Source organism: Eublepharis macularius, chromosome 13, assembly GCF_028583425.1.
Source record: "Eublepharis macularius isolate TG4126 chromosome 13, MPM_Emac_v1.0, whole genome shotgun sequence".
NCBI lineage: Eukaryota > Metazoa > Chordata > Lepidosauria > Squamata > Eublepharidae > Eublepharis > Eublepharis macularius.
In genome coordinates this window covers 47,563,768-47,578,144 of record NC_072802.1, presented here as the reverse complement: position 1 = coordinate 47,578,144, position 14,377 = coordinate 47,563,768, and the positions used below count along the sequence as shown (strand labels likewise).

The 14,377-nt window shown below is 42.9% G+C and overlaps 1 protein-coding gene across 1 annotated transcript in view; it reads right to left on the bottom strand.

The window, feature by feature from the left end:
• SPPL3 (signal peptide peptidase like 3) overlaps nucleotides 1-14,377 on the bottom strand; it is a 69,694-nt gene that overhangs the window by 24,265 nt on the left and 31,052 nt on the right. Inside the window, exon 2 of the mRNA XM_054996321.1 lies at nucleotides 8,708-8,785. Within this exon, the coding sequence (XP_054852296.1) occupies nucleotides 8,708-8,785 (78 nt within the window). The remainder of the gene's footprint in view (nucleotides 1-8,707; nucleotides 8,786-14,377) is intronic.

Sequence of the window (14,377 nt, the reverse complement as noted above, 5' to 3'; positions counted from 1 at the left end):
TGCTTCAGATGAATGAACTGGTTGACGAATTTTAGGTCCAGGATTGCCCTCCAGTCTCCGTTCTTTTTGGGGACTGTAAAGAAGATGGAGTAGACTCCAGATCCTGACTCGAGATGACTGACTGGCTCTATCGCTTGGATTTCTAAGAGATGCTGAATGGCCTTGAATGTGATCTGCTTTTTCTTTGGGTCTTTTCGGAGTGGAGATCTGAGGAAACGATCTGGTGGGATGGACTTGAATTCTATTACGTAACCTTGAGAAACAACTTTGATGGCCCACGCGTCCGCGAGGTTCTCCTCCCAAGTCCTTAGGAAATGATGTAGTCTCCCTCCCACCGGAAGACGTTGCGAGTCAGGATTTAGGGGCCTTGGAATCGAAAACCTGTCGGTCCCCCCTTTGTTGAGCCGTCTTGTAGGATCTGGTTCCAAAGGAGGTCTTTCTGTGGTTTGGCTTAGGTGAGTTCCAGGAGGATCTCTTATTGTCCCGTCGAAATCTGGGAAGCACTTGGTGAGAACGAAAGGACTGGGAGCTGTAAACGCGCTGATCCGACCTCTTGATCGTCTTAGGGAGGGCCTTCTTCTTGTCGCGCGTCTCCACCAATACCTTGTCTAGGGGCTCGCCAAAGAGCTTGTCCCCCTGGAATGGGTAAGCCATGAGTATAAACTTTGAGTGCAGGTCCGCTGGCCAAGCCCTCAACCACAGAAGTCTCCTGGCAGCTGTCATGGAGGCTATGGCTCTGGAAGAAAAGGACAGGGCATCCAACGTGGCATCCGCTGTGAAGGCGCTAGCTTTCATAATTCTGTTGGCACCCTCCATTAAGCGTTTGCGATTGCCCGGAAGCAGTTGTGTGAGCTTCCTGATCCATACCACTGCTGCCCGGGAAACGATGGATGCAGATGAGGCAGCCCTAATTGCCATTGCCGAGGCTTCATGTGCCCTCCTAAGGGCAGTCTCTGCTTTCTTATCCAGGTTGTCTCTGACGGCTCCTTGCCCGTCTTCTGTTAGTAGGCCAGAGGACTGAAGAGCAACCACGGGTGCGTCGACCTTGGGGATCTGCAAAAACTCATTGGTAAAAGAAGGTAAAGCGTAGAGTTTTTTGACAGAGCTATGGTATTGTTTAGAGGCTGCTGGGGTCCTCCATTCTGCCCTTAGCTGCCTTTCAAAATATTCAGGGAAGGGAAAGACCCTTTCGGGGGTGCTATCTCTAGGGAAGAACTCCCTGTTTCCCTTTGGCCTGGATGATCCCTTGTCAGAGTTGGGATCTTCCTCCCCTCCCTTTGAGGATTCTTGTAGATCTAATGCTGCCAAGGTCTTGGAAAGCAGATATTGATAATCCTCTAATTTAAAGAGTCTGTTGGACTGTTCTGGAATGAGGGTTTCCTCATCCTCTTCCTCAGAGAGGAATTCCCCTTCAGCCCCGTCCTCGCTGTCTGAGGATGACTCCCCCCCCCAACAGAGATCAGACTCCCCAGGGTGAACTCGGGTCGATTTCTGAGCCGCCTTGGTGGGCCAGGCGGATGCAGTCCGACGCTGCTTGCTGGGGGGTGGGGGGGGGGAAGAGGAATGATCACTAAGGGCCCTGGGGGGAGGGTGACAGATCTTCCCAACCTCCTCCCTAACAGCCTGCCTTAAGAAGGAGCGAATGCTTCCTTGCAGGAACTGCTCCACCTCGCTGGGCACAATACCTTGTTCTTCTTCGGTAACCTCGGCCTCTGGAGCAGTGGAATTCTGTCCGGAAAATTTTTTAGCCATTTCTCCCGGCGGGAGGTTGGCAAGCACGTCTTTAGGAGCCGCGCGGGAAAAGACGCGAGCTTCGCCGGCTTTTCCCGCTCTTTCCGCGGCATCTCTTTTGGCGCCATTTTCGGACTCTGCAGAATGGCGCGAAGCGGTTCCCGGCTCCAGCGCTGGTCTCCGATGCTTCTTGGACGATTTACACGGCTCGCCGGCCGGAAAGGTGCCGGGAAACCGTTCCAGCCCGAGGGGCAGGACGGTACCGGGTAGACCAGTTGTCTCGTCGGCCGGGATCGCTGCTGCTGAAGCTTCGCCTTCGGCATCCATAAAGCTCTCCTCTGAGTCTCCAGGGTCCATTGTGGATGACTTCAAGTGAAGATCAGAGGGAGTAAAGGACTTGATAGACAGAAGATAAGATAATAAGGAGAGAGACTGAGAGATATAAGGGAGGAGAGGAATAGAGTCAGAGAAGGAATATAGATCAGATAAGAGAAGATAGACAGAGGATCTGTCTAAGCGACTGCTCTCCCTGGAGGCAGGAAAGAACTGGAAAGCAGGGTGTTCCAGGCACCAACAGGAAGAGGAAGAAAAAAGAAAATTCAACTTCCTGCCTCCCTGATTGGGCAAAAGGAAACACCCAAGATGTCCTCCTGCCTCAGAGGGAGAACCACAAGGTACAAATCAGATACTTGGATATGTAAAAAGACTCCAAGTACTACATGTTCAACAGTCAAAGGAACACTGCAAGGCATATGCACAGAGGCCTCCATCTTAGCCAGCACAGATGAGTATCTCTACCCCATGTCCAAACCCTAGCCAAGCCAGGACAACCTCCTGCATGTTAGATCTAAGAGAGACATCAGATCATAAGTACAATATTGATATGATTTCAAAAAGTTCATTATTGTTAAGGCCTTCCCCAGCTCTTGCATATCCAAAAGCAAATTGGGTTTGCTATCCTGGAAGTTAGTTCATTATCTTTAATTCTCACATGCTCAGGCTAAAATATCAACTATATTCCAGGAAACAAAGGGTCTCCAACAGAAAGCAGATGGATGACAGAGGGTATAAGCTGAAGTGGACAGAACAAATCCAAGGCCAACATCTAACTACATGAAGTAAGACCCTGGAGGCTAGGCCTATAAGCCCATTGTTTGGCGTGCCCACAAGGGCCAGCACTGCATTGGCCCTTAGGGCCATTATTTCTGATGGGGTAAACCTGGCCTCTGGAATTCCAAGGCCAAGTCTACACTCTAGGAAATAATAGGGCCCATGAACTAACAATCTGCTGGAGGCCGTTCCTTACACTCCCTCCCTCCCCGATTTTAATTCCACATGGGAGAGTCAGAAAGGACATACTTATCCTTATTGTTCACCATTGGTAACATTGTCCCAATATTTCTGGAACAACTTTCCTATATGTTAACAATACTCTTGATATTTAACAATAACAATAAGCATGTCCTTTCTAATTTCTCAGTACAGAATTAAAATGATAATTTTTCTAGTATAATTGTTCTGGCAGATACTCAATGGCTTGATCTGCAACTTTTTAAAATTACTGCCTCTGTTCATTTGCCACTTGATATTTGCTACCATACCAGCAATTCAATCTACAATTGCTACAACTACTGTTAAACAAGCTCTAATATATCTTCCCAAGCCCTAGAACAATCTCCTCAGATGAAAGCCCTTCTCTGCGGCAATTGTGGGTTACAAAACAATTTCCCATGAGCAAACAGACTTTCATTCAGAGCAGTGAATGTGTTTGTCCCTGGTGAGCTGCTCTCAGAAATCTCTTTACTCAAGAACATAGAATAAGAGCTGTTATTAGCTACTTAAAAAATACTACATATAGACAATAATTCTGTTTCCAGAAATTAGCAATGGACCTCACAGCCTAGAATTTTGCCCTTATTAGTGGTGTCAGTTGCATTCCAGGAGGTCTCAACGAATGCTAGGATGTCCTTTACATGACTTTCTTGTTTGAGGAAATTATCTTGCTTATGTACAATCAGCAGAGTCTGTTCCTCGGATTTACAATTTTGCTTTGTACTTTACGTTCTAGATTATTTTCCTCCTCTTTTAAAAATTACTTGGCTATGACCACCTTCTGACAACATGTTGCCTGTGTCTTTCAGGCCCTTGTTTTAAAAAATACAGAAAGGACTAATCAATATTCACTCATCTGGCTTCCTCTTCCATCTTGACATGGAGTCTCCAGCTGGTTCTTGCAGAACAAATGGGCAAGCCATATGATCCACTAGCCGCATCTGAACTTTGCTTTCTATCGAATTTGCCTTCTTTGTGACATAACATCAGCTAAATCAGTAAGTTCTTGTCAGACCATTATTCCTTTCCATTAATAGGTTAAGTCATAAGAACATAAGAAAACGTCCTCCTGATGGATCAGACCAAGGTTCGTCCTGCTCCCAACAGTAGCCAATCAAATGTTCCTGGAAGTCTACAAAGTTGGGCACAGACACAAGAGCCTCCTTCTGCAGCTGCTCATCAAGAAACGGACTCTGAGCACGGAGTGACATATCCTCCATGATTCTGCCTAATCCCCTGTTAAAGCCATTTAAGGTAGCGGCCGTCACTGCACTGTGCAGCAGTGAATTCCATGTTAATTATACATTTTATGAAGTAGTGCTATTCTTTTAAATCATGAATTAATGACCCACATTTAAATTATTACATATTAAATGTTAATCATTTTAAAACTATTTACTTTTTTATTTTATAGTGTCAGCTGCCTCAGACAGAATTTAAAGAGTAAGAATCATATATAGGGTACCTCCAAGTTCCAGCAATATAGAAAGGAAGAAAGTTTTCTCTACAAACTTTCTTCATACCATGCACGCTTCTATGATCCTCTATCATAGTTCTCCCCCTTTTTATCTTTTTTCTTTAGCATTTCCTTTTAATGAAAGTATTCCAACCACTTCAGCATTTTGGTTTCTCTTTTCTATCCCTTTTCCACTGTACACAGTATTCCAACTGCAGCCACACCACAGATCTAAGCAAGAGCATTATTATATTGGGTATTTTATTTTCAGTCCTTTCCTTAAGTTATTCCTAGCACAGGCCTTATTTCATTCTGACATGACCTTCCTGCCCATGGCTGTCAGCAGATTGGACCTCATACTTCCTAGGAATATGAATTTCATTTAATAAAGCAACCATTTAAATTATCAAAGATTATTGTTTAAACATTAACCAGCTCATAATCTATTCCACACGCATATTATCATCGCTGCTACTGTTCTGTTAATTTTTCCCAATATGTTAACATGCTCCAGGGGTCAGAAAATTAATGGTAAAGCTAGCAAAAGAAAACATGTTCTGCAGGCCCAGACTATTCTGGAATGCATAGGTCACCCTTTAGCTGTTTCCTGAGCCTTGCAAAAATATTTAAACATTTACAACAATATTTAAGTGGTAAACAAACCCTTATTGTTTGTTTTAATATTTAACGTCCCCAACACTAATTGTATTCTCCCTAACATCTCCAACAACACAAAACTTATTTTTCAGTCATTGGACAGTCAAAGAGCCCTGCTTTTCTATAGGTGGGCGGGATCTTTCTGAATAAATCTATGCATGCTACAGTGCAACAAAAAAGTGCTGTTCAATGACCTCCCAGAGTCTGGCACACTGGGTCACAGCTCCAGTCATTTTGGGTTACGAGATGATGAAGCAACCTCCTCTGCCTACAATCACAGTACACTCCAAAAAAACCTTGCCAATCTCCTTGAGCTTCTTGGGATATATCTTGATAGTGGAGCTCTGTAGGGCAGATACCTGGCTCAGCCTGTAGCATCTGTCAGTCACTGTGCCATAGGCGTGCATACCGAGATAAAGGCCATGTCTTTTTAATCCACTGCTCCCCATTTTTTTTAGTTTCTTCTCCATGTGTATAAAAATCTTTCTTACTGAGAATTCACCTGAAGAAGTGGGCTCCATCCCATAATTATTCTATAATGTATTAGTATTTAAGATGCCACAAGATTTCTTTCCTTTTCACTTACTTGTAAGCTAGCTTGTTAGTATTCCTACGCAGAAGACAAAGATGACAAAAAGGTTCTTTACCTAGAACTGATTCTCTTTGACTGGTTGTCTCAAAAGTCACCCAAGATATGACGCTATCTTCTACTTAGTCAGACCAAGATCTGAGTCCAGTAGCACCATAAACACAAACAAGATTTTCCAGGCTATAAGCTTTCAAGAGTTCAGCTCTCTTCTTCAGATACCTGAGTGATCATATCTGATGAAAAGAGTTTGACTCTTGAAAGAGTATAGCTCTTCTGCTGCAGCCCAACATGGCTATGCATCTCTGAAACTATTAGCCAGATCACTGGTCTATCAGTCAGTACTATCTATTCTGACTGACAGATGCTCTCAAGGATCTCCTGTAAAGGTCCTCTCCATCACCTAACCTATTTAACAGATGCCAAGGTCTCAACCTGAGACCCTCTGTGCACTGCCACTGAGATGCAGCCGAACTCATTATCTTTTCCTGCAACAAATGGTAGTCCTTGTGTCTACTACCACAGCCTAGGGAAGAACCAAGTGGAATAGCACCCAACCCATCCCTTACGTGCAGCAGTCTTACTCTCTTCAAGAGGTGAGGCTGCTAGTACTAATTTTAAGGCTCTAGAATGTTCCAAACACTGCCTTGTGCAGGCACTGACCCCACCCCCACCCCCAAGTAACTGCACAGATCATCATTCAAAGAGCATTATTAACAGGTATGCATCCCACCTATTCTGAAAGATTTTGAATTAACTAAATTAATTTTGAATTAATTAAATCCTGAAACAAAGAGAAGCACTCTTTACTCCCAGATATGGAGATACGTTTATTCCCATATTATGACTCCTTTGTACTAGAAGAGCCAGTTCTTCCTTTACATTTGGCCTCCCCATCGCAAATGTGGGCTTAAAGTGAAGATGGAATTTTGCTGGTCTTAGAAAATGAGGAATGAAGTATGCTATTTAGAGCTGCACCCCTAAAGGTTCATGAATAGCATTCATTAACCAAATTTAACAAGACTAGCAATAGAACCTGTTGTGTGGAAAAATATAACAGACTCTAGAAAACTGATTTGGCAGGCCCCCAATGTGGGGCCTTGGGAGGGCCGCGCCACCATGCCAGGCCTCTCTGCCGCCTCCGTGGATGCTGAGGAGCCTTGGGAGGGCTGCACCGCCACACCGGGCTTCCCTGCCACCTCCGCAGCCACTCAGAGGCCTGGCACAGACATAGGGTTGCCAGATCCCCTTATCTTCTGGCTGGAAGACCTGGAACTCACCTTTGGGTTGTCCTTGCACACATGCAAAGCACGTGCACTCCCAGGAAATTCAATGACATCACTTCCAAGACGCGATTTCATTGTGCAGATCACGTGATGCCCAGGGAGCACTCCTGTGGTCTGCAACAGGCCAAATCAAGCTCAAATCAAGCCAGATTCGGCCCAAATCGGGCCGCTGTGGAGCCTGGGAGCGTTGATGGGGCAGTGCAACAGGCCCTGGAGTGCTCCTGCGCTCTGCAGTGAGCCGAATTGGGCCCGATCCCGACTGAATCAGGCCACTGCTGGTGTGGCAGAAGGGGCCCTGGAGTGCTCCTGTGCTCTGCAGCGGGCCTAATCAGCCCATCTGGGGCCGAAATTTGCCTACTGTGGCATGTGGGAGTGTGCCGCGCCACCAGGGAGCGTGCCCTGGAAGGCATATTCCCCACCTTTTCCCATGCTGACTAGATAAGCGGGGGTGGGGGTGGAGGTGCGTGTGTGTGGGGGGGTGGCATGGCCCTCCTAAGGCCCTGATGCTGCTGGCTGCAGTGGCCTCCTTGAGGACTCAGAGGCAAGCCGTGTTGCCCAGGACTCACCTTTTATCCCTGCAGAGGGGCATGTGAGTGCGCCTGCACTGGGATAAAAAGTGAGTCATCACCAATATGGTTTGCCTTTTATATTGTAGGATGTTATACTTAGGTTAATTTTGCGTAACTTTGTGTTACCCTGTAACTGTGCTAGCAGCAAAACTTTCAACTTCTATTTCAAACTGACTGTATATTGAACAATTACTCAGAGCATCGAAGTCTTCTATGGTGATTCAGTGTTGGACTCCAGGCCCTAAGAACTGCCAAACAAATTCAAAGAGTCAGAAACAGAAGAGTTGTGCCAATCTTTGGCTACTTTGAATACCCCCACTAGAACAGAAAGGCAGCATATACTTTTTTTTAAATCACAGGAAAACAAGAACAAACAAACAAGTATGCCACAGAATATGGATTTTCCAAAAATTATCCAATATATTTCAGACACACTGCTCTTTCAAGGATGGAAAGAAAAACACTAACTATAAAAAGAAAATGTTCTCCAAAAGAGAAAAGTAAACATATACAGATGGGATTATTTTAATTTTAGGAAAGTATGCATCTATGAATGTTTTGCCCCTAATATTTCTGTACATATTCAAAACCATCTCATTCTACTGTCTCAAACTACTTTAAATGTTCCAGATAAGAGCTAAACAAGTTCCAGCTTACATAGCTATTGAGACAATGGTAACTGGCAAGCAAGTTTTCATGCTTCAAGTTTTAATGCCAAACTTAAAAAGGAGTATCAATCTTTACCCCTTCTTCTTTCTACATGCACATACTTGGAAAAAAAACAATACCAATATCAAAGTGACAGTTGTACTATATACATGTTCAGCTGATGATAGGTATTTTAAATTGCAAGTATACATGCAAGCAATGAATGCCAATATATCAAGAGTTAGTGCCTCAGATAAGCAGTAGGTAGGCCTGGATTCAAATCTCCAAGCGGGTGTCCTTGAGTCTGTCATTCTTTCTTAGCCTAACCTAGCTTATAAATGCCACTGTGATGATAAAATGAAAGAAAGAAGAGCCAGGCATGCTGCTCTGAACTTGGAGGAAGGGTCAAATAAAAATGAGAGACAGAACAAAATATTCTTACCTGAAGCTGCCGTAAACTATGAGGAGAATGGAAATTAGGAACGTAGACACTTGGCTGGAATCCACAAGGGAATAAGCCCTGAATGGGAGACAAGAGAGATACAGAATTCTGTAAAAGAACAGCTTTCCCTTAAATTCTGTTCATAAATCTTTGCCTAGATTAATCTATTAACCTGTTTATTAAGCCAGCAAGGTAACTCTTCCTAATGTTTTTAGCAATTAACAGAATAACACGCTGTTCATCTTGTTACACTGAAAACTGTCCCCACAAAGTGTGGAAAAATTAAAGTTAAAGATACCAAACATTCACTCAGTTGCGTTGTCATCTTAATGCAGCCATGTATAACACCTTAGTACCAAAGATGTGTAACCTAGCAGTGCACTGCATGTACACATCAAATCGCTTACGTTTTATTGCCAATAAGTAAAATCATCCCTATAAGATCAACCAGAACTTGAACCAGGAACCTTATGGCCTGAGGATAAGGCTTGGGCAAGCATTCTATCTAGAATAAGCAATATCACTTGCAAACAGCAGGCAGGGTGGCTCTTCTAGGTGCTTGGCATGCTGTACTTAGGTAGTCCACAAGGCACAACTTTAAACTTGCTGTATTTATGCTTATCCGCCAATGTTGCTGATCAAATTGAAGGTGGGAGATATGCAAGTTCTTCATACCCCAAATCTCCATAATACTGAGAATGATGAAATGCTGAACAACATATATTGTACTTAAAACTATAAGCCCAAGCATTTACCTGAAGGCCATCAATCCATAATGAATTTAATTGATTGGTCATACAAATTTTAACAAAATAAACCAACTTAAATTTGCTTATCATTAAAACTTCAACATGTACCTTTTTCAGATGTTGAAAACCATGCAACTAAAGCTAACACTCCTTGTTAGAAGGGAAGGTCCTTTTAAACATGTTTTCACTATGTGTAAAAAGTAACGCCCCAGAACCAAAATAAGCTTTAAAAAATGCCTTTAACTTATAGCACCAGCGACTGAAATATGTTTTTGTCGATTCAATCTACCAATCCAGGTCATGGCTCTTGTTGCCCTAGTCTCTCACTTCCATCCCATCTTTGTTATCACCTTCCACCCACATTTAGACTGCAAGCCTTTGGGAGCAAAGACCTTTCTTCTGCTGACATTACTATGTAAATCACTAGGCACACTAATTGTACTACTGAATGAACTGTTGCTGGGGTTCTGAACTCTGCTTTTGCAACTTTTTTTTAGTGCAAGTTTCCAGACATGACTATTTCTCCCACATATACTAAAAAGAACCATCCTCCAAAGCTTTTGTTCTCAGTACAGCTTTGTATAAGCACTCCTAACATGGAGATTTATAAATCACATCAGCACAGCTTCTGACACAGTGCCACCTGCCAGTTAAATCGAGGTATCTAGGACTTAGGTTACATGGATTAACCTTTTTTCACATGCATAATACAATAAGATATCCCTATGGCCCAGATGAGCTCAACATGAAGGCTAAGCTTCTTTTGCACAATACAACCTGAAAAAAGTGTTTCAGTTTTAACTACTGAAATATCTTCTGCCTGAACTAACAGTGTTAAGGTGCCAAAGTGACTCCGTCAGTGACGAGTGGATTTGAACAAGCCAATAGCAAATAAAGAATTTGCATGTCTTCCTCTTGCACATATAAACATACACAGCACAATGGTAAAAACTGAGCATTAGGCATTCAGAAAATAAAGTAGTGAAGAGACCCCCCAAATATCTGGAAAATATGTGCTATTTGGTTTAGAAAGCACAGTGGTGCACCTACACTGCAGATTTCTGGCAGGAGTGGCCTAATAACTTTCTTTTCTATAACTAGAAAAGGGTAAACGTCACCAATGGGAAGACACAGCCAACTGTAAACAGGAAAAGAACTAGCTCTGCTAATGTTAATAACCAATTCGACTTGGGCTGTTCTTGAACTGAAAGGGCTGGTTAAGTGCATGCAAGAGCAGGTACAGCGTGGGATGACAATAAAAATTCTTGCTTCCTTTTAAGGAGAGAGTTCAAAGAGAGACTAGAAAGACTGCAACCGTAACAAACCCAGGAAAGCCACACTAATCAGAGATGTGCATGGGTTTTCCTAAAATCATAACAAACTCTGTGCCAAGAGGCTTCCCGAAAATACTGAATCCTCTGATCCAGATTCACTACGCAAATTAAGCTAATATGCACTATTTCTCTCATTATTCTGCAGTTCTTACTACAACTAATCAGCAAATCAAAAAAACTATGACGTGTCCAACAGAAACCTTGCCCAGCTCCTGAAATTTTGCCATGCTTTCTCCACACTTTGTGTGGAAAGTATACCTTTCACAGCCATGAGACACAGAAAACTGGGAGTGGCTTTTAAATTAAAGATAAGATTATTGGGATGGTGTGATTTTTCTGCATTCCCATGCATGTACATATGTAACACTAATGCTTCTGATTAACATTTTTGTTTAAACATGGCTCATTTCAACTCTGAAGGGTGAACCAGTTTAGAGAACAAAGGTCTAACATGGGAGGGAGCCACCTGACTTCTTGTTTATGATGAAGTAATGGGAGAAAATGATGTTGGAAGAAGTAGGTGAAATTTCTTCTATGGCTCCCTTGGACAACAAGGACTCCACTTCTGCTATAAGCAAGAGAGGGAGAGAAGGGGGTTCATGAGGGGCAGAATGTTTAGTTGAGTTGTTATGAACTTGACAATAGCATTGAGAGATGACTGAGAGAATTCATTATGAGTTATGAGTCTCCCGACGTGTAGGGCAGGAAATATGATGCCTAAGAGAAGAGGCAAGGTGTACTATCGAAAGTTCTGTTTATTAGAGCCCGACTGATCTAAAATACCTCCTGTGAGACTGGGAGGAAGAGGAATGGGAAGGTTGAGAACTTCTGGAGGAAGTATGGATTTGCGACAGCCATACCTATGAAACTTCTTGTAGAAGCAATAATTCAGGGCAGAATCCTGTCTAAGTGGGTTGAGATAAAGTATAATGGCCAATGATTTGTCCATCACCTTACCTTTAAAAAAAAAAAAGCCTCCTCAGTTGTGGAGGAAAACAGGTCAGAACTCTCCAAAAGTAGGTCCTCCACTCTTATTCTGTGGTGAAGAGCCAGAGATGTAGTTCTAAGCCATGAACGTCTACACATGACTATGGCTGAAGCTATGGCTCTAGATGTACAATATTCAATGTACCTGCCCATATTGGTTTGCTGTTTAAAAAGCCCGAGGGCTTCTGCATGGAGAATCTTAGCTAACCTCTGCTAGCTGAGATCTACATACGGGCCCAATTTTTCCCAAAGGAAAAACTGATAAGGAGCGATAATGGCCTCATAGTTGCCTATGCAGAAGGCAAAAGCTGTGGAAGCATATGCATTATGGCTTAGTACGTCAAGCTTCCTTCTCCATCAAGGACAGCTGAATGACCTGAGACCTTTTGCAGGCCTTTTCCCTGTAGGGATTCTGTTACAATAGAATTAAGTTAACAGGAAACCTATAGAGCAAGTAACTTGTTTTTGTTACCTAGGAGTTTATTTTCAAGCTAATTTGGCTTGGAGGTCCCACCGTAAGAATGTGGTCTTGGTTGCAGCAAAGGCTTTAATACTTTTTTCTGTAACGTTTCTCTATAAACGTTTTCTATAATTAAGATAGTCCCTGCTGCTACAGAGCTCCAATATGGACTAAGGCTTGTAAAGAGACATTAGATTTCCTTTTGCTATCATTTTTGAGGAAAATCACAGGGGTCCCAAGTTGTGTGGCTAATGGCTCTCCAAGGGCAGAATTGGGCCTGCAATCTTTTGAAGTGCAGGCTTGGGTAATAGCATTTGGCCTCTGGTTGAAAATTTTATTTGCTATAGAAGATAATGGGTGTGTCTATTAAAATCTGATCTATATGTTACCCCATGGAGGAAATTAATGGAGATTGGACCCCAACTGTTAAGGGCTTAACAGCAGAGAGTCAGTGAGAATGGACCATTGGATACTCACCATGAAGGGTCCTTCTCCTCTGAGGAAAAGAGGACATCTTGCCCCTCCCGAAGTCATTGCCTTTTCACTCTCTTCTGCTTGACAAACTTACTTCCTGTCCTGATGTGTTTCCCTTTAATGTGTTTGTTCTCACCTTTCTCCTTGTTATTCAATTCTAGATTGTCATATTCATAATTATGACACTATAACTGCTTTCGGAGTTGCCAAAACTGAAAGAAAGGGTGACTCCCACTAGGAAGACAGGAAGTAGAAAACCTGTTCCTGCCTTCCTGCCTAGAGGGTGGGAATCACCCATCAAGATGTCCTCCTTTCCTCAGAGGAGAAGGACCCTTCATGGTGAGTATCCAATGGTCTGTTCAACCTTGCATTACTTGGGGAGAAATAGAGTTTAATCTTGCAAGCATAAACGCTCTCCTATATCATGGAATGGTTTAAAAAAACTTAAATATGGTAAAGGAGCATTTGGGTAGGACAGTCCCAAATACAGAGAAGAATATACCGTATGGGCTATCTGCATAGTACTAAAAAAAAATCCGAAATATACATACAAGCGTTCATTTACCAGAGAGTGTGCTGCTAACCTTCCCTTTCTCCATCTGAGGTGGAGGACATCTTGATGGGACCTCCCAGAGCAGTGTCCCTATTTTCTGGGTGGATCATTGTCATCTGGTCATAAGATATGTTGTAATACTCTTCTACCAAATGCTACATCAGCTGAGTTGTAAGTGATCAGATTATAGTGTTTAACAAAGGTAGATACAGACGACCAAGTAGCTGCCTTGCAAATCTCTTAACTGTAGCATGTCTGGCAAATGCTGCGCTGGTGCAGCACTTCATATTGAGTGAGTAGTAATCCTAGCTGGTATGTCTAGTTTTTGAATTTTGTGTCCTGCACGCCTTGAATGCATGCCTTGAAGTTACTGCTAATGGCAGATTTAGACATTCTCATTCCTTTATTCAGTAAGGATATAGAGATAAATAAGGAAGCTGTTTTCAAGATTTGCTCTGATCTATAAAGAAATGCTTTTAGAATAAGTCTTATGTCCAGAGTATGCCACATTTCTTCTTTGGGATGAAAAGTATTTGGTCAACTGATAGTAGACATAATTCCAGTGATCTGTGGGAGAGATCACTTTTGGTATGAAGGTGGAATCTGTTCTCAGGACCACTTTGTCATTGTGTAATATACATAGCTCAAGCTAATTAAAAGGGCACCCATTCCAATACCCTTCTTGCAGATGTAACTGCAGAGGAACAAAGTCCTCAAGCACATAAGAGGAATTTCCTTGACAGGCTCTCAAAGGGGTGTCCGGTAACAGCATACAGAACTGTATGCATTTTCCAAGTCAGAAATTGGTGAACCTGTGGCGAATCCTTCAGAGTATCACTACAGGGGCTACATATGTGAGGTGTCTGGACAGACTCAGACTCTAGTACCATGGCAGTACTCTTGTTAAGACTGTGACCTGACATCTTAAGATTGAGGCTCTGAGACCGCTTGCATGACCGACCTGTGGGAAGTATAGAATAGATCTGGTTTTGGGTTTCATGACATTAACCCCTTTCTCTTTTGCATCTCCTGTGAAGGCTTTTTATGATGCATTTTATATCCTGTTAGTGGACTGTCTCCTAGAGGCCAGTCACATGTTGGTTATTTCTTGAG